This window comes from Lepus europaeus, chromosome X, assembly GCF_033115175.1.
Source record: "Lepus europaeus isolate LE1 chromosome X, mLepTim1.pri, whole genome shotgun sequence".
Lineage (NCBI taxonomy): Eukaryota > Metazoa > Chordata > Mammalia > Lagomorpha > Leporidae > Lepus > Lepus europaeus.
Window position 1 is genome coordinate 36088363 of NC_084850.1, and position 19606 is coordinate 36107968.

General features: G+C 41.0%; 1 protein-coding gene across 2 annotated transcripts in view; it reads left to right on the forward strand.

Annotated features, from left to right (window-relative positions):
- Positions 1–19606, forward strand: part of TMEM255A (transmembrane protein 255A) — an 82484-nt gene that overhangs the window by 14517 nt on the left and 48361 nt on the right. Inside the window, exons 3-5 of one of the 2 annotated variants that reach the window (XM_062184559.1) lie at positions 6698–6760; positions 9536–9625; positions 17754–17822. In XM_062184559.1, the coding sequence (XP_062040543.1) occupies positions 6698–6760; positions 9536–9625; positions 17754–17822 (222 nt within the window). The remainder of the gene's footprint in view (positions 1–6697; positions 6761–9535; positions 9626–17753; positions 17823–19606) is intronic. The other variant, XM_062184560.1, reaches the window with a different exon arrangement.

Sequence of the window (19606 nt, forward strand, 5' to 3'; positions counted from 1 at the left end):
GTTAGACAGTGAGAGAGAGAGAGACAGAGAGAAAGGTCTTCCTTTTTCCGTTGGTTCACCCCCCAAGTGGCTGCTACGGCTGGTGTGCTGCGGCTGGCGCGCTGCGCTGATCTGAAGCCAGAAGCCAGGTGCTTCCTCCTGGTCTCCCATGCGGGTGCAGGGGCCCAAGCACTTGGGCCATCCTCCACTCAATAGGATTAGCCTATTGAGCCGCAGTGCTGGCCAGTTGAATAGATTTTTAAAGTCTGAGTTTATTCTAAAATATAATTTTTTATTGCATTTAGAGTTACTATAGATAATGTAAGAAACTGCAAGATAGAATTTTTAAACTTAATTAATTTATTTGAAAGGCAGAATTTCAGAATGAGAGAGAGAGAGAGAATCTCCTCAATCTACTGGTTCATTTCACAAATGGCCACAATGACTGGGGCTGGGTCAGTCCAAAGCCAGGAGCCAAGAACTCCATCTGGGTCTCCCATGTGAGTGCATGCGCCCAAGCACATGGGTCATCTTCCATTACTTTCCCAGGCACATTATCAGGGAGCTGGATCAGAAGTGGGGCAACTAGGATTCAAACTGGCACCCATACGGGACTCTGGTATTTCAGCCGGAGGCTTAACCTTCTGTGCCACCATGCCAGTCTTAGAAGATAGAATTTTTGATGTTTTCACTGTGAAGAAATGTTAAGTGTTTGATGAGATACATACATTTGCCTTGGTTGGATATTACATATGCATTATAGATGCATCAAGCATCATATTTAGCCTTATAAATATATACAATTCTAACAAAACAAACTGTAAATTCCTAAGTAAGTACATTTTAAAGATAAGATTTGAATCTTGGTTTTCTAGATAAGACTTTTTAAAAAAGATTTATTTATTTATTTGAAAGGCAGAGTGATAGAGGGAGAGGTGAAAGAGAGAGATCTTCCACTCACTGATTCATTCCTCAAATGGCTGCAATAGCTGAGACTGGTCCAGGCCAAAAACAGGAACCTGGAAATCCATCTGTGTCTCTCATGTGGGTGGCAAGGATCCAAGTACCTAGGCCATCCTCTGCTGCCTTCCCAGGCATATTAGCATGGAGCTGCATCAGAATTAGAGCAGCTGAGACTTGAACCGGTGCTCTTGGATAAGACTTGTATAATGCTACAAGGTTCTAGCCTTCATTGACTCCCTGTCACCTCCCTAACATGCTAGTCAAGCTCTCCACAGATGCCTTTGGCTTGGTCTCCATTATTTCTCTTTTGCAAAAATTGTCAGTTCATAGTCCCCTAAGCATGACTTGAGCTTTTCTGCCTTGGTGCTATTATTTACATTGTCCCCTAGTACTTGGAATGTCTTCCTTGCCCTCTATATCTAACTGTTCCGTCTTGTCCTAACTTACATACATTACAGCAGGAACATGTCTCAGCTACTGAGTACACAGTGGTATCTAACATCTTTGACTTCACTATTGTAGATTCCAATAGTTCCTAGAAAATACTCATATCTTGCTTCATGGCATCTGTGGGTTATATTCTTATTTAGTTTTGTTTATATAGATTTCTTATCTGAGCCCCGTACTAGATGTGATTCAGAATTTAGACTTTTCTGTGTTTTAGAAAAATTATTCAGTACATATACCATATGTTAGCTAATACTACAATGGAGTCTTGAGAAGCACTCCATAATCAAGCACCTTTATATTTTCCATAATAAAATGTGAATTTTTACACTAAGTGAGATAAAGATTATAAAATAACCTCACATCAGTTTTGCCACCAAGTTAGTTGCCAAAAGAAAAAAAAAATTCTTTTAAGAACTTTGTGGATTTCAGGATTATGGAATGCGATTGTGGACTGGTTTACCTAATAATTGTATGAATTCATTGATCTTGAATCTCATTGATTTTGGTGTCATACCTCCCCCTACCTCATGGCCTCCAAATTACAATTCAAATGTGGTACAGAGTATTGGACAGAGAAGATGTCCAATTAATATTTGCTAAATGACTAATTCTTCTGTACCTCATCCCTGGATGTCTGGAATGGAAATAGGAATCAGTGACTGAGTTCAGCCTCCAAAACAGTCCTTGAGTTAACTTTGATTTCTAATGGTTTGTCTTTTTTCTTCCACAAGTGGAGGGCAGCCAAGACAAAGCAAACTGGTTATAATGGCACACCAAAATGGAGGTTCAAAGGTCGAAATATCGCATGATTCCATGAAGCTCTTGATGGGAACCCACAGAGTTTACCTTTCTGGAGAGAGCAATGGGAGAACACAAAGCTTACTTTTCTGAGGAGAGTAAACAGTTGATTAGAAGCAACTTCCCATTTCGGGGTTTCAGATGGGTTTTCCTTCTTTTATGCCTGCAGTTCTTCCTTAAATAGGCCTTCTCACCCTGAAGAGAATTGCTTGCCTTAAGGGTAACAATGAAGCCCTTGTTACTTGAAGTTCACCACTATACTAACACTGGCCACAAAAGCAGCAAAGTGGGGCTGACGCTGTGGCATAGAGCAGCCACCTCCTGTGACACCGGCATCCCATATGGGCACTGGTTTGGGTCCTGGCTGCTCCACTTCTGATCCAGCTTCTTGCTAATGTGCCTGAGAAAGCAGCAGAGGATGGCCCAAGTACTTGGGCCCCTGCAAACACGTGAGATACCCAGAGGAAACTCCTGGGTCTTGGCTCCTGGCTTCTGTCTGGCCCAGATCCAGCCTTTGTGGCATTGAGGGAGTGAACCAACAGATGGAAGATCTCTCTCTCTGTATCTCCCTCTCTCTCTCTCTCTCTGTAATTCTCCCTTTCAAACAAATAAATAAACCTTAGAAAATAAACCAGCCTTCAGATTGGCGCAGTGCTGGCCGTTGCAGCCATTTGGGGGGTGAACCAACGGAAGGAAGACCTTTCTCTCTGTCTCTCTCTCTCTCTCACTATCTAACTCTGCCTGTCAAATAAAAAAAAATTTAAAAAAAAGAGAAAAGAAACCAGCAAGATGTGGCTGAAAGAACACCAGCTGTCATTTAGTGGTGCCAAGGGCTGGTCTTGGCCCTACCATGAACTTGCAGCAAGAGAAGACAAATTCTTTTTTTTTTTAAAGGTCTTCCTTCAGTTGGTTCACCCTCCAATGGCCGTTGTGGCTGGCACGCTGCGCCGATCCGAAGCCAGGAGCCAGGTGCCTCCTTCTGGTCTCCCATACAGGTGCAGGGCCCAAGCACTTGGGGCATCCTCCACTGCACTCCAGGGCCGAGTGGAGAGCTGGACTGGAAGAGGAGCAACCGGGACAGAATCCGGTGCCCCAACTGGGACTAGAACCCGGGGTGCCAGCACCTCAGGTGGAGGATTAGCCCAGTGAGCCACGGTGCCGGCTAAGAAGACAAATTCTTACAATTCTCTAGGCCACTATTTTTCTGTCACATGGGAGTGATATTAGCTCCACCAAACTCTATAGCATTCCCATGATCCAAATGGAGGGGAAGTACTTATTTAACTTAAAAATGCTTTTCAAATGCCTTATTGACATGCATGAGTTCATCAGTGTGTCATCCAGGTGAGTGAATTCTCATGACTCAAATAGCTATCCATCCTTTGAGATCATATAAAAATGTCTCCCTCTATATGAAATCATAGAGCTAAAATTTATTTGGCAGCCTATCTTTTGCAAATCATGCAACATATTTTATCTCATTCAATACTTACAGCAACTCTGTAGATTAGGTAATATTATGATTTCCATCTTACAGATTAGGGAATTCAAGCACAAAGTGGTTACAGAACTGGCTCAGGATCACAGTTTATGAGTAGTAGAGCCAGGGATATAACTCAGAATGAATTATTCTCTGCTGTAGCATTTTATTTTTACCTGACCTGTGGTGGTCCTTAAAACACAGTCTTTCTTTCTTTCTCTCTCTCTCTCTCTCTCTCTCTCTCTCTCTCTCTCTCTCTCTCTCATTAAACTGTGAGCTTTTAGAGGACAAGGATAATGTTTCATCATTTGACATAAAGGTATTCAGTGAGTATTAGACAACTGAATGGATTTGTGTGTAACAGAATGGAATCAAAGGTAAGGGAAAGAGGGGAGGGACTGGGTGAAGTAACTGGTTGGTCTGGGTTTCCAGTTCTGGAGTGCCTTGTCTTTCCAGTCAGTTCTACATGACTTCAGCCCATGTCTTCTGGTCACTGCCATCAGAGAGTTATTTGAGAACATCAGGAATAACTAGTGCCTTTGTTTCCTGTGCAAGGGAAAATACTGCTGTCGGACTTAAGGAGACATTCTGTGAATATCTGTGGATATTGATGAACTGTATGGTAAAAGGGTTTATTTTCCCTGTAAGAAGCTGCCCCTGAATTTCTCTCAGTCTCCACAAGTGGCCCAGCATGCCATAAACACAGACTATTCATGGAATTTCTTCTAAAAAACAAGAGCTCCAAAACATTTTGGAGGTAGAGATAAGATAGAACAGGGAAACACTCTTATGATGAAATAGAATAATAATGATAGGATTTCCGAGCTCAAATCAGGCTAGACTGGCTCAGCAGTTAAATGTCTTTAAAAAATAGTACCAACCGCCGGCGCCGCGGCTCAATAAGCTAATCTTCCGCCTGCGGCGCCAGCACCCCGGGTTCTAGTTCAGATCAGGGCACCGAATTCTGTCCTGGTTGCTCCTCTTCCAGGCCAGCTCTCTGCTGTGGCCCGGGAGTGCAGTGGAGGATGGCCTAAGTGCTTGGGCCCTGTACCCGCATGGGAGACCAGGAGAAGCACCTGGTTCCTGGCTTCAGATCAGTGTGGTGTGCCAGCCGCAGCGCGCTGGCAGCAGCAGCCATTGTGGGGTGAACCAACGGAAAAGGAAGACCTTTTTCTCTGTCTCTCTCTCACTGTCCACTCTGCCTGTCAAAAAAATAGTAATAACCACTAGAACAAAATAGTATTTCTGAGTACTTACTGTGGGTCAGGCACTGAACAAAGTTCCTTGAAATCATTATCCTAGTTAATTGTCACAAAAGCCATAAAAGATAGCCACTACTATGCTTTCTGTTTTATAGATAAGGAAACTGAAATTTAGAGAAGCATAGACATAAGTGGAAGAGTTGTGGTTGGAAGTTAAGGCTAGTGGGATAATCAGGTTTTTTGTTTGTTTACCTTAAATATATTTATTTGAAAGACAGAGAGATAGAGAGACCCATAGAGAGACTGAGCTTTCCCATCTGCTGGTTCACTTTCCAACTGCCTGCAACAGATGGCACTGGGCCAGGCTGAAGGTGGGAGCTGGAAACTCAATCTGGGTCTTCAACCTGGGTGGCAGGGACCCAACTACTTGAGCCATTCCCTGCTGTATCTCAGTGTGAGCGTTGGCAGGAAGCTGAAATCAGTAGTGCAGCTGAAACTTGAATCCAGGCATTCCAGTATGGGATGCAGGTGTCCCAAATGGGTGTCTTAACCACTATGCCAAATGCCCAATAATCAGGTTATAATCAGTATACTTTATGACAACACATTTTAATTATGATTGAAGGCAAGGCAGAAGAGAGATATAGTTCAACTGCTGAGTGGGGATGTTCTTGGTAGATTCTTGGATGGCATGAGATACACCTCCATGGGCTTCAGTTTCTATTTCCCACAGGGAGTTGCTGGCTGTGTGGAACAGCAGAAGGAGTCCTTGGGCATTTGAATTCATTCATTCTCTTCATTCTATTTCTTTCTTGGTGTTCTGAGACAACCACTCATCTCTACTAAGCTCCTAAAGAGCTATTGTGTCCATTGGATTTCCCAGCCTGGGTGTGAGGCTTGTAAGCCTTGGACTGAAATAGATGCTCCTGTGAGCCCAAGTAAAGCTACAGATAGTAACCCAGATCATTAGTGAGGCTAAAGAGAAAGGTAACTACATCACTGAACTTGTGTTAAGATTTATTGTTCTGTTACTGCCACTATTCACTTCTTCCATTTTTGTCCTTATCAGCAGCTATTGCCTAGTGGTCATTTTTAGCTGCAACTGTCATACTCAGCCTGCTAATGGCAGAACTGAGAGGGCAGTAGGATGTGCTACACTGAGCCATAATCCCAGCTACTTAGACAGGGAAATTGTTTTTCAGGGTTTCACACTGCCATTTCTGTTCACCCTTTAATGAATGCTTTCTCTCCATAAATGAAGCAGAGGTGAATAAGTACTAACATAAATTGCAGTGGGTCAACCACAAATATAGGCTTTCAAATAATTTTATTTTTCTTTTTCTTTTTTAATGTGGGTTAAGGTACTTACTGATGTCTAAAGTACTTCCTGAGTTTGATTAGTAGCGAGATGAATCAAAAGTTGCTATTGCAAACCTATATTTTGTAATCCATGCATCAGAATGGAAGGCTATTCTCTAAAACAGGTAAAGATCAGAATATAATGTTTGTTTCTCATCATTGTAGTTCTCTTACTGACTCACCATTCACATACTAAGTAACGGATATTGAAATTGAGATAGGCAAACTCTGAAAAGTTATAGTTGACCTTTACTTTTAGTTTTTGGGCACATGAAGTTTTTCTTTTTTTTTTAAGCTGAGAGAAAATACTTTTATTGTATATGCTGTATTCATATAAGTAGCAACTGCACATGGCTTTAGCATCTATATCTCACTTGTTTACCACTATGCTGAATCAAATCCAGGAAGTGGAATGATTGTGTGGTCAAACTGTTTTCCCATATGCTATCTATGTGTTACTCTGCAGCTTGGCTTTGGGTCATTCCTTGGAATCATCGGATCAAACCTTGTTGAGAACAAACGGCAGATGGTAAGTTGTCATCCCTATAGAACCAGGTTCTTCATCTGAAAAAACTCATTACTTATGTGGATAAGTAACACATTGCTTAAGTTTGCATGAATTTGGACACACACACACAAAACCTGCTACTTTGCCTTTTCTCCTAAGTCTCTAGAGAAATTTTTTTACAGTGAGCATGTGGTGCTTGATGCTCCCTCACTGGCACAGTTAGTTTCCTTAAGCCATGGGGATGGAGTGTTCTGGATTTTGTCCTTTGCACCTCACTTCCAAAGGCGTTCTCCAGCCTATCTAGTCAGACTGATGTCCTCACTTAGAATGCCTTTGTTTCTGTTATTTCTTTTCTGGTAGCCCTGAATTATTGGTGACTCTCATATCTATCCTCTCTGATACATAAACTTTTGGGGACATCTTCATAGGGGATTCCTGCCTGTTAGGAGATTACAACCTAAGGGACTTTAATTAAGAGAACAAATATATCTGAGGTACAACAAAGACAAAATAAACTTATAAAGGCAGCCAAAAGTGTCTCTATTACCTATAGGTCAAAGCTAACTGTGTTGTAAGGTTGATAGAAATGGTGAACACATGACAGATGTTGCAGTTTAAAAAGTTCTATGTCCTATTGGGGGCCCAGAAAGGCAAGCTGCTGAATTTTCCTATTTCAATCAGAGAAGGCTTCCTCTGAGGAAAGGGCAGACGGTACAAAATGAACTATAAGCATATTGTAGTTTTATAGACTTGTAAATCAAGATGCCTGGTGAGTGGTCAGATGGAGGACTGATTAGACTTGCCTTGTAGAAGTCTCTATGGCATCAAAACTTTAATAATGGGGTCTATTTGACAGCAAGTTTAATCAGATAATGTAATAACTCCAGGAACAGGGAACTCTAACCATATGCTTTCCCCCAGCAATGTGAGGAATCACTCTCAGGGGACTTCTGATAGTTTTCTTCTTCCATTTCACCTGGACTGCCTCCTCCCCTGCCAGTTATGCTTGCACTTTGGGCTTAAATTATTCAAAATAATGATGGAGTTTTAATTGTAATCTGATTATGAGATAGCTAATAATGCCAATTTCATGATGTCGTTCATCCATTATTTAGCAATTCTCTAGTGCTGTGAAGTGACATTTATGGAGAGAGGTTTCTGAATAACTCCCAAAGGAGACAAGTATTTCCTCCAAGTTTCTTGAAGTGGGAGAACCCTAAGGTGACCTTTACTTTGACTTCTTTCTTCTCGATATGTAACAGCTTAGTGCCTTGCTATTTCCCCAAAAAACCTCAAAGAAGAAAAATGCTGATGGCATCCATTTCTGAGGGTCAACACAGGTAGAAAATGGGCTCAGGTAACACCAATACCTGCCTCTGGAGACACTTTGAAACATGTACCCCCCAACACATTGGCTTGCATTATAGTGTTACCTTTGTAATAGAAGAAAAATTAATTAGGAAAATCTCTGTTACCACTTGAATAGGACAGGCTGGCTCAAGAATACGTTTTCTTTTTTTTTAACTTTTATTTAATAAATATAAATTTCCAAAGTACAGCTTATGGATTACAATGGCTCCCCCCCATAACTTCCCTCCCACCCACAACCCTCCCATCTCCTGCTCCCTCTCCCATCCCATTCATATCAAGATTCATTTTCAATTATCTTTATATGCAGATCAATTTAGCATATATTAAGTAAAGATTTCAACAGTTTGTACCCACATAGAAACACAAAGTGTAAAGTACTGTTTGAGTACTAGTTATAGCATTAATTCACATAGTACAACACATTAAGGACAGAGATCCTACATGGGGAGTAAGTGCACAGTGACTCCTATAGTTGACTTAACAATTTGACACTCTTGTTTATGGTGTCAGTAATCATCCTAGGCTTTTGTCATGAGTTGCCAAGGCTATGGAAGCCTTTTGAGTTTGTCGGCTCTGATTTTATTTAGACAAGGCCATAGTCAAAGTGGAAGTTCTCTCCTCCCTTCAGAGAAAGGTACCTCCTTCTTTGATGGCCCGTTCTTTCTGCTGGGATCTCACTCGCAGAGATCTTTCATTTAGGTCTTTTTTTTTTTTTGCCACAGTGTCTTGGCTTTCCATGCCTACAATACTCTCATGGGCTCTTCAGCCAGATCCAAATGCCTTAAGTGCTGATTCAGAGGCCAGAGTGCTGTTTAGTCCTAAAAAATTTAGGCCTAGTGCTCTTTAGTCTGCCATTTTATGAGTGTGCTGTGTATCCCACTTCCCATGTTGGATTGTTCTCTCCTTTTTAATTCTATCAGTTAGTATTAGCAGACACTAGTCTTGTTTATGTGATCCCTTTGACTCTCAATCCTATCATTATGATCAATTATGAACTGAAATGAAGACCCTAACCACAACACTTTCAGTCACTGTGCCTCCATTTTCACATAAATAAAATAGAGAATTGGACTACATGATGTCAAAGATCCAATATTTTTTTCTGAGTCTGAGGATGGTAGAACATTGCAGTCAAGTTCCTCCATGGACAGCATACTGGTTACCAGTAAGCTACTTCTTCATTTAGTGCTCACAGAATTTCTTACTTGCCCTGAAAATGTAAAAAGTGTTTCAGTTGTCCCTTGTCTTCCTCTCTTGCCTAGCCTCCTCCCCCCAGCACTTACCCTGAATGACTGAAAGGAGCATCCCCATGGGGTATCAGGCTAGAGTTTTTTATTTGGCTGGCAGTCTCTTGGGGATTACCTAGCCTCCAGAAGCAGCAGGAATAGAAGGCTAACAGACACTTGTGTTTTTTCCCCCTTGCAGCTGGTGGCTTCTATTGTGTTTATCAGCTTTGGTGTTATTGCAGCTTTTTGTTGTGCCATAGTTGATGGAGTCTTTGCTGCCAGACACATTGTAAGTATTTTCAGTCCTGGGTTTAGAGAAAATACACAGCAAAGCTTCATTGAATGTGTGTTGAATATTCAGCACTGTGCTAAATGCTGTGAGGGGTACACACAAGGGAGAAGACATAATACCTTTTCTCAATGAGTTGACAGTCAAAATGATGATGAGGGCACTGATGGATATACAGGCATCTGGAGAACTGGGTCTAAGCTGTGGATACAAACTCCAAGTGTCATAGTGTTCTGTCTTGAGCTCCAAAAGTCAAGGGGGCTTCTTAGTGGTGGTAGGGTTAGAGATAGACCTTTGACACATGGCTAAGATGTGGAAAGGCAAAGGCAATGCCATTGGGGCCAGGGGAATTGTTTGGAACTAGTATTGGGAGTGAGGCATTGGGGTTGAAAGGGCAAGAGAACAGCAGGAAACCACAACTTTCTGAGAGTCTTAAAAGTTTCAGTGGCTGACCTTCCCTTCAACAGCAACAACAGACCATGAGGACAAAGTCACATTTTCTAACATCCCAAACTTTGCCATCCCTGTAACAGTGGTAGAAGAGTATTGATCTCATTGAGGGTCTGGTTACATGATTAGAGGTTGGGAGAAGCTTCTGATCAGACCCCAGTCATGCAGTTCAGATGTCAAATGCTTCCTGCTCTGGAGAAACTATACCTTGAGTAAGGGCCATTTTACTCTTGAAACCTAAAGCTGTATTTCTCTGGGGATGCCTGGTACTAAGGATTACTACTTGGTTCTCTTTAGGAACACATATAGCTCTTTTAGTGCCTTATATTTCATATTATTCCACATGGCTTTCCCAGGGATGACTTCTCAATTAAACATAGTAAACGCAGTGCCTAGGACCCATAGTTCTTTCAGGGTCAATAAAAATGTTGTAATTTATTTTTATTTATTTATATATTTATTTTTTGACAGGCAGAGTTAGACAGTGAGAGAGAGAGAGAGAGAGAGAGAGAGAAAGAGAGTTAGACAGTGAGAGAGAAACAGAGAGAGAGGTCTTCCTTCCGTTGGTTCACTCTCCTAATGGCCTCTACAGCCCGCGCTGTGCTGATCTGAAGCCAGGAGCTGGGTGCTTCCTCCCGGTCTCTCACACGGTTGCAGGGACCCAAGCACTTGGGCCATCCTCCTCTGCCCACCCGGGCCATAGCAGAGAGCTGGACTGGAGGAGGAGCAACCGGGACTAGTACCTGGCGCTCCAACAGGGACTAGAACTGGTGCCGGCGCCACAGGTGGAGGATTGGCCAAGTAAGCCATGGTGCCACCTATAATTTTAGAAATGAAGAAAACTGGTAGGCTGGTGCTGCATTCTCAATAGGCTAATCCTCTGCCTGCGGCGCTGGCACATCGGGTTCTAGTCCTGGTCGGGCCGCTGGATTCTGACCCGGTTGCCCCTCTTCCAGGCCAGCTCTCTGCTGTGGCCAGGGAGTGCAGTGGAGGATGGCCCAAGTGCTTGGGCCCTGCATCCCATGGGAGACCAGGAGAAGCACCTAGCTCCTGGCTTCGGATCAGCACGGTGCGCCGGCCGCAGCGCGCCTACCGCAGCGGCCATTGGAGGGTGAACCAATGGAAAAAGAAGACCTTTCTCTCTGTCTCTCTCTCACTGTCCACTCTGCCTGTCAAAAAAAAAAAAAAACCACAAAACAAAACAAAACTGGTTAACTTTAGGTTGAAAAGAGTCTTAGCATATAATATAAATATATTTATTTTTATACCAATGAAGTTATACAATAACTTAAAATACATGAAATTTTCATTTTTTTTTTACTGGAAGAAAGGCCCACAAAGGCAAAAGAGCTTAGGGTCCAGTAAACTCATAATACAGTCCTGATCTGGTCCACAAACCACAATCAAGGTTATTGTGTGATCCATGTAACTTACTGAACCCCAACACAACAAACACAAAAGCTCATTTTTTTTCAACTGAGCCAGTATTTAAAATGAAAATATATCATAAACTAGTCAGAAATTAAATTTTCTAAAATAATTGATTTAGAGCAAAATTACATTAACAGAATTTTCTGTGGATCAAATCACATTTTATTCCATTTTATTCACTGGGTAATTGTTAAGATCACCATGAGGGAATGTCATGGGTATGGTGGGATGTTGGTTAGGATGATTTGAGACATTATTATTTCAATTTCAACTCATTCTTGGACCTTCCTCCCACACAGAAGAGGCATGGTCCCTTGTTTGCCAAGATTACAGGAATTCTTTTTTTTTTTCAACAGTTTGCCCCCACATAGCAACACAAAGTGAAAAAATACTGTTGGAGTACCAGTTATAACATTAAATAACAGTGTACAGCACATTAAAGACAGAGATTCTACATAATATTTTTTAAAAATTAATTAATTTTCTATGCAATTTCCAATTTAACACCAGGTTTGTTTTTTTTTTCATTTTCAATTATCTTTACATACAGAAGATCGATTCAGTATATATTAAGTAAAGATTTCATCAGTTTGCACCCACACAGAAACACAAAGTGTAAAAATACTGTTTCAGTACTAGTTATAGCATTACTTCACATTGGACAACACATTAAGGACAGATCCCACATGAGATGTCAGTACACAGTGACTCCTGTTCCTGCCTTAACAATTTGACACTCTTGTTTATGGCGTCAGTAATCTCCCTAGGCTCTAGTCATGAGTTACAGGAATTCAGATGGTCAGTATTATAACTAAGGCTATGTTTGAAGTGGCATCTCAGGAAATAACTTCTGGGCAAGGGAAAAATAAGAGGTAGAAAAGATCTTGCTTGGCCTTATGTTATTTCAGGGCCATCAATATAAATACAGACTCTTCTATCAGAACTATACCTTTTGGTTTTAGCTGAGAGTAGCCATCTTTTTTCTTTTTCTTTTTTTTTTTATTAAACTTTTATTTAATGAATATAAATTTCCAAAGTACAGCTTATGGATTATAATGGCTTCCCCCCCATAACTTCCCTCCCACCCACAACCCTCCCCTTTCCCGCTCCTTCTCCCCTTCCATTCACATCATTTTCAATTCTCTTTATATACAGAAGATCAGTTTAGTATATATTAAGTAAAGATTTCAAGAGTTTGCCCTCATATAGCAACACAAAGTGAAAAAATACTGTTGGAGTACTAGTTATGGCATTAAATAACAGTGTACAGCACATTAAAGACAGAGATCCTACATGATACTTTTTAAAAATTAATTAATTTTTTATGCCATTTCCAATTTAACACCAGATTTTTTTTTCATTTCCAATTATCTTTATATACAGAAGATCGATTCAGTATATAATTAGTAAAGAGTTCATCAGTTTGCACCCACACAGAAACACAAAGTGTAAAAATACTGTTTCAGTACTAGTTATAGCATCACTTCACATTAGACAACACATTAAGGACAGATCCCACGTGAGATGTAAGTACACAGTGACTCCTGTTCCTGACTTAACAATTTGACACTCTTGTTTATGGTGTCAGTAATCTCCCTAGGCTCTAGTCATGAGTTGCCAAGGCTATGGAAGCCTTTAGGGTTCGCCGACTTTGATCTTATTCTGATAGGGTCATGGTCAAAGTGGAAGTTCTCTCCTCCCTTCAAAGAAAGGTACCTCCATCTTTGATGGCCCTGTTCTTTCCACTGGGATCTCACTCACAGAGATCTTTCATTTAGGTCTTCTTCTTTTTTTTCTTTTCCATAGTGTCTTCGCTTTCCATGCCTACAATACTCTCATGGGCTCTTCAGCCAGATCCGAATGCCTTAAGGGCTGATTCTGAGGCCAGAGTGTTGTTTAGGACATCTGCCATTCTATGAGTCTGCTGTGTATCCCACTTCCCATGTTGGATCGTTCTCTCCCTTTTTGATTCTATCAGTTAGTATTAGCAGACACTCGTCTTGTTTGTGTGATCCCTTTTACTCTTAGACCTATCAGAGTTATCCGTTGTGAACTGAAATTGACTCTGATAGGTCTCAGAGTAAAAGGGATCACACAAACAAGACGAGTGTCTGCCATCTTTTTCTTAAAAATTTCCCTCTTTAAAAGGCAACTGACAAGTCAATAACTTTAAACATCCATGATTATTGTTGTTTTTGTATATCACCCTTTGAGTATATAACTATTTTTGCAGCATGGTTGCAGTCAATCATGGTATGTATGTTATTTTGTATTAACAGGACAATACTTTCTATTAACAGTACAATACTTTCTTGTTTTTGTATCATGCATTTAGCTTTTCAGTGTGTTTTCACGTCTATTATATCATTTGAGACCCATTGCAATCCTGAGAGATATATAGGGAAGGCATTATTATCCCCATTTGACAAAAAATATTCACTCTGAGGCAGTCTGCATGGCAACATGGGCCTAGTGGTTAAGAAACCTGCAGTAGACTTTGATGGCATCATGAGCTAAAATGGTTTCCTTCCTTTCCCTCCTTCATCCATTCCTAATGCTTCTCAAAAACAGATTTACTGAGATATAGTTCACATCTTGCACATGTCACCTACTTACAATGTATAATTAAATTATTTTTAGTATATTCATATTTATGTACAACTATCACCACAATCAAATTGAGTAAAGTTTCATCACCTCAAAAAGAATTCCTCTACCTTTCACTATTGCTTCTCTATTCCCTCATCCACCAGCCCTAAGCAAACAATAATCTACTTTCTTTTTTAGAGCTATCCCTATTCTAGAGGCATTTTATATTAATGGAACTGTAACATATTCTTATGAGATTGACTTTTTTTTACATAGTATAAGGTTCAAGCAAATTGTAGCATGTATCAGTAATTTATTTCTTTTTATGGTCCTATAATGTTCCATTGTATAGATGTGCAACATTTTGGTTGTCCATTTACTAGTTAATGGCTATTTGGATTATTTCCACCTTTTGACTATTATGAATAATGCTGCTATAAACACTTGTGTACAAGTCTGCACAGACATCTGTTTCCATTTTCATTTCTTTCCCTTTAGGCGTGGGATTTTTGTGTTATATAGTAACTATGTTTGTTTGAGGAACTTCCAGACTGGTTTTCAAAGTACCTGTACTATTTTATATTCCCATTGGCAGCATATGAGGGTTCTGATTTTTCTATCCTTGCCAACTGTCATTATTACCAGATTTTTTGATTCTACCTATCCTAGTGGGTATGAAGCAGTAGTTCACTACTGGCTTTGATTTGCATTTCCTTGATTCTCCTATTGTTTGTTTCTTTGCTTTTTATCATTGGTCTCATTCAAAATCAATGGGCAAAGACCCAAATTCTATTTACTTGGAGTTTCTTATAATGATCACCTATTTTACTCTGAGTCCATGGCCTCTGTACCACCTGCAGGTAGTGACTTGCAATATAATATTTGATATAAAGGTTTGGAGTTAAGGCTAGATAACTGTTTAAGAAAACATTTCTACTTACATTATACCTTCCCTAAGACATCTGCCAGTCCTCTATGACACCCAAGGGGTTTTGAAGAAGGAGGCTTTATTCATCTATGATGATATCTCCTGGCCAATGTAAATGAAAGATACATTTGGACCCTAGCACAGATGTAGTGGGTTGGAGCTAGACTGCCCTGTTAATATTTTGTCCTGTTCCTTTTATTTGAGTGAATCTGTATGTCCTTTCAAGACCTGCCTTCCCATGCATCCCTTTCACATTTGTCCTATTCTCTCTCTCTCTCTTTCTCTCTCTCTCTCTCTTTGTGTTTCCTTTCTTTCCCTTCTCCTTACTATAGCCTTTAACTAGCTGTGAAATTCAGTTTACCTTCTTATGTCAGTTTCTGGTGAATATAATAGTAACCTACATTTCAGATTTAGTATTAGAATGAAATTAAATAACGGATTCATACTATTTGTTGAACTCTTTACTTAGTTTAGGGTTAATCTTATGAATATAAAGTAAACTGAAAGCAGATCATTGTAAAAATTAAGAAAGGGAATAGGAGAGGAAGGAGGAGGAAAGGAGCGAGCATGGATGGGAGGGAGGGTAGGGTGGGAAGTATCACTATGTTCCTAAGTTTGTATACATGAAATACATGAAATTTGTGTACCTTAAATAAAATTTAAAAAAGGGATATGAACATACCCTGAGAGAGGCCTGGTACAAAGTAGACTCTGAGCATAAAACAATTTCTCTTTGCACCCCTTCACAGCATATCTGGTGGCCCTTGCGTTTAAACAGGTTGATGAGCTCTAGCTGAATGATCTTTTCTTATCTCCCAATTGCCTGTTCTTGTTCCTTTGCTGGGGCCTGAGTGAAGAGTAGCAGCCAGAAGCAACAATCAGACAACCTCACACATATCTTTCTTCATTTAGGGCAGTTGGTGGCTCAGTACTTTTTGCAAAACCAGGTCAGGAGGGCTTTGATCAAGCCAACTCTTTAGCAGGATAAAAATGACTTCTGCCATTACCCAAACTTGGAGAATAACCTCTGCCAAGTGTTAGTGTAAAACCCTCATTCCTTTCGAGGCTAAACTATCTGGGTAATGTACCTTCAGGACATTGAGAAGTCAGAAGGTTCACATAGAAGTAGCTGATGCAAAGTCCTAGGTCTTTGGTGGGGTAGCTGGCTAGGAAGCACAAAGCACTTGGGTGCCAAATATAGGAGGTGCCAAATTACTTGTGTGAGAAAAAGCAGCCACCACGATTATTGGCAATGGCAAGAGAAGTGGGGGCAGAAGGGAGGGAGGCAATAGATTCCCTTTGCCTGGGTACTTGGGCCAAACCTCTAGGGTCAGTTTGCATAAACTGCTGTCCTGTCCTAAATTCCCTTTGGTAGAATCCCCTACCACTGAGAAATTTAGTGTTAAGCCTGAAAGTGAACTCCAATCCCCTGTCTCGAAGCTTCTGTTGCAGGACAATGCTTGTAGACAGGAACAGTGAGCAAAGTGAGATTTACTGAAAGTGAGAAATCTCCTGCCACAGCAGTCAGGAAGGGATGCCAAGGGAAGAGGGATGCCAAAGAAGCTTGACAGTGCTATCTCTTTTATACACAGAGTGACTCTCTCCCATAGGGCCCCTTTCTGAAAACTGGATCCAGATTTAGCCACTCAGGAGGAGTAGAATAACAACCAATCAGGAAACAGGGATAACAACCAATCAGGGGTTTAGGATAACAACCAATCAGAGAGCTAGGATAACAACCATTCAGATTACTAGGATAATAAACCAATCAGAGGGCACTGAAATTGTATGCTAATGAAGTATGCTATATGAACCAATCAGATAACTGACCTGGGAGTAGCCTTTTTTGCACAGAATTGGAAAGAGTTCTCAATCAGGTCCTTTCTGCAAACTCAACAACATCTGACGATTACATTGTATATGCTTCCCCAGTATCTCCCTCCCTCAAGGATCCTCAAGAGTTAACATCATGTGTTTTTTCTTCACTATCCAGGGGCCCCTGGAATCCCTGTCACTTCCAGGCATCCCTGGTTTGTGTCTTTCTGTTCTACCCCAATCCCAAAACCCGAGAGCAGGAATAGATTCTCACCAGAAATCTAGCTAAGCCAACTGGGTAAATCAACTGTCCTAGAGCCCCACGTTAGGTTTCTGGGCTTTGGTAGTACTTTTGGAGTGTGGTGGCATTATCTAATCCATGTAGTTGAGTGAAAATGGCTTGTAGTTCAGTTGAGTTGATATCTATAGCTGTCTCAGCAGCTGCCAACCCTCCAGGGGCTGGCTTCCTGAGCTCTTTCTCTTAAAAAAGCTGGGAAATGACAACACAAGTCAGTCAGTCCTAGTGCTGTCCTAAAGCTGTGCTCCCTCCATTTGGGTGTGTAATGTGACAGTAACATGGAGGTTTGAATTTTGTTTCCTGGTGACTGAAAGAAGACAATTACTAAAAATAAGAAGAAACCAGAGAGTAAATTTCAAGAAACTTGTTTCTGAATTTATTTCTTAATTTCTCATTCACCAATAGCCCAGTAAAAAACTGTTATTAGAATATTTTTGTGTGATCATTACATTCTGAGGCTCCCTAAATGGGTAACTTTCAGAAGTTAACCCAACCCATTGCCTATTCCAGGGTGTGTGTGTGTGTGTGTGTGCTCAAACCTTTTATTACCAAGGAGAGCTCTTGCTGTTTTATTTTCCAAATCCCAAATTCCTTTGGTTTGGTGTTTTCCTTTCCAGGATCTGAAGCCACTGTATGCTAACCGGTGCCACTATGTCCCCAAGACATCCCAGAAAGAAGCTGAAGAAGTGAGTCAGAATGTGACTGCATGTCTTTAACTTCTGAGAAAGTCTCTTGTTCTGCCTGAAATCACCTTTCTTTTACCCTTTTTGTGATCCTAAGAGGCTTACTGTTATGTATCTGTAGATGATTTGTTCAGTGGGTCAGAACACAGTGCTAATGAGGCCATGGTGATAGGTTGGAGCCTCATGAAGCATAATCAAATTTACTTTGTTCTGTGGCCACAGGCTGCATCTCTAACAACAACCAGCAACCCCTCAGTATGTGGCTTTCATCTCAAGAGAGACAGATGAGAATAGAGAGACCATAGGTCATCCCCTCCCCATTTCTGTGGATGCTGGTTCAGTTGCCTGGACTAAGGAGGCCTGACTTCCACACATAAGGAGGGACCTGGAGGCGGAAAGAGTAATTGAGAAGCCTTGTCCACAACAAGGCACTGGGAAGGCCTGGACTGTTAGCCTTGACCCTCTCACCACACCCTCAGGAGGCTTGCCTAATTAGGAGGGTTCTTCAAAATGTTCATAGGAAATGCGTGAATTATGCATGAATTTTAATTTTGGGTACCCAAAGAAACTGATTGTTAATTACCTTTTCTGTGAACTTTTGAAGCAAGTGGTAATGCTTGAATACATCTTTCCTGTCCCATGCGCCTCTCCTTGTGCTCTATGTTACCTCAGGCAGAACTAGAGGCAATGAACAATGAGGTGAAGCATGACTCCAGGTACTTTTAGAAGAACTTTCATTTCAGAACACAATAATCCCAATCCAGGGATCCCTTCATATGAAACTGTACTTATGCTTCCAGGAACTTTGACAATTTGTTACACTATTTCCTCTAATTGAAGCAAGTTTCCTCAAGATTGGTTAAGAAAATTATAAATGTGATTGGAACAAAAGAAGGAAGACACGTGGATATAAAATGGCCACTGCATTTGCACAACTTTAGGAGCCATTTTACATAAAATATAATGTGAATGGTGCCATTGGAGTTAGGCTGAGTGATGGTCCTGCTCCCAAGGCATCATAGCAAAGGCTCTTTTTTTTTTTGACAGACAGAGTGGCCACCGCGGCCCCGGCACCGCGGCCGGCACGCTGCGCTGATCCGAAGCCAGGAGCCAGGTGCTTCTGGTCTCCCATGCAGGTGCAGGGCCCAAGCACTTGGGCCATTCTCCACTGCACTCCCTGGCCACAGCAGAGAGCTGGCCTGGAAGAGTGGCAACCGGGACAGAATCCAGCACCCCGACCGGGACTAGAACCTGGTGTGCTGGCGCCACTAGGCGAGGATTAGCCTGTTGAGGCAGGACGCTGGCGCAAAGGCTTTTGTTATGGTTCTGCTATCTGCTTGCTTCCTTTTTTCTTTGACCAACCACAAATTGACCATTTTCCAACTATTTTCAGGTTAGAAGGGAGGACTAGAAATAGGAATGTGTTAACAGCTTCTCAGAAAGGCACTGAACACTTGGATGAAAGATACAATATTAAAAATTGTCCATTTCCTATAAATACTCCCTATAACAAAGAAAACAAATTGATGAGCACTCTATTGCATCCATATTGCAGGAGAGAGCCTGGAAAATTTCTTTCAAATAAGAGATGGTAAATGGAATTTTTTTTTTCAGTTTTAAGAATTTTTTTGGCATATTCAAAATGTGTTAAATGTCATTGTGTTCTCTTGATTTTGTCATGATAGCTTTCTTGCATTAATTTGATGAGTATAAAAATATGAATAATGACTTCCATAGGTTCACTTGTAACACTGGTCCCCCTAATCCTATTTTTCCTATATAAGGTC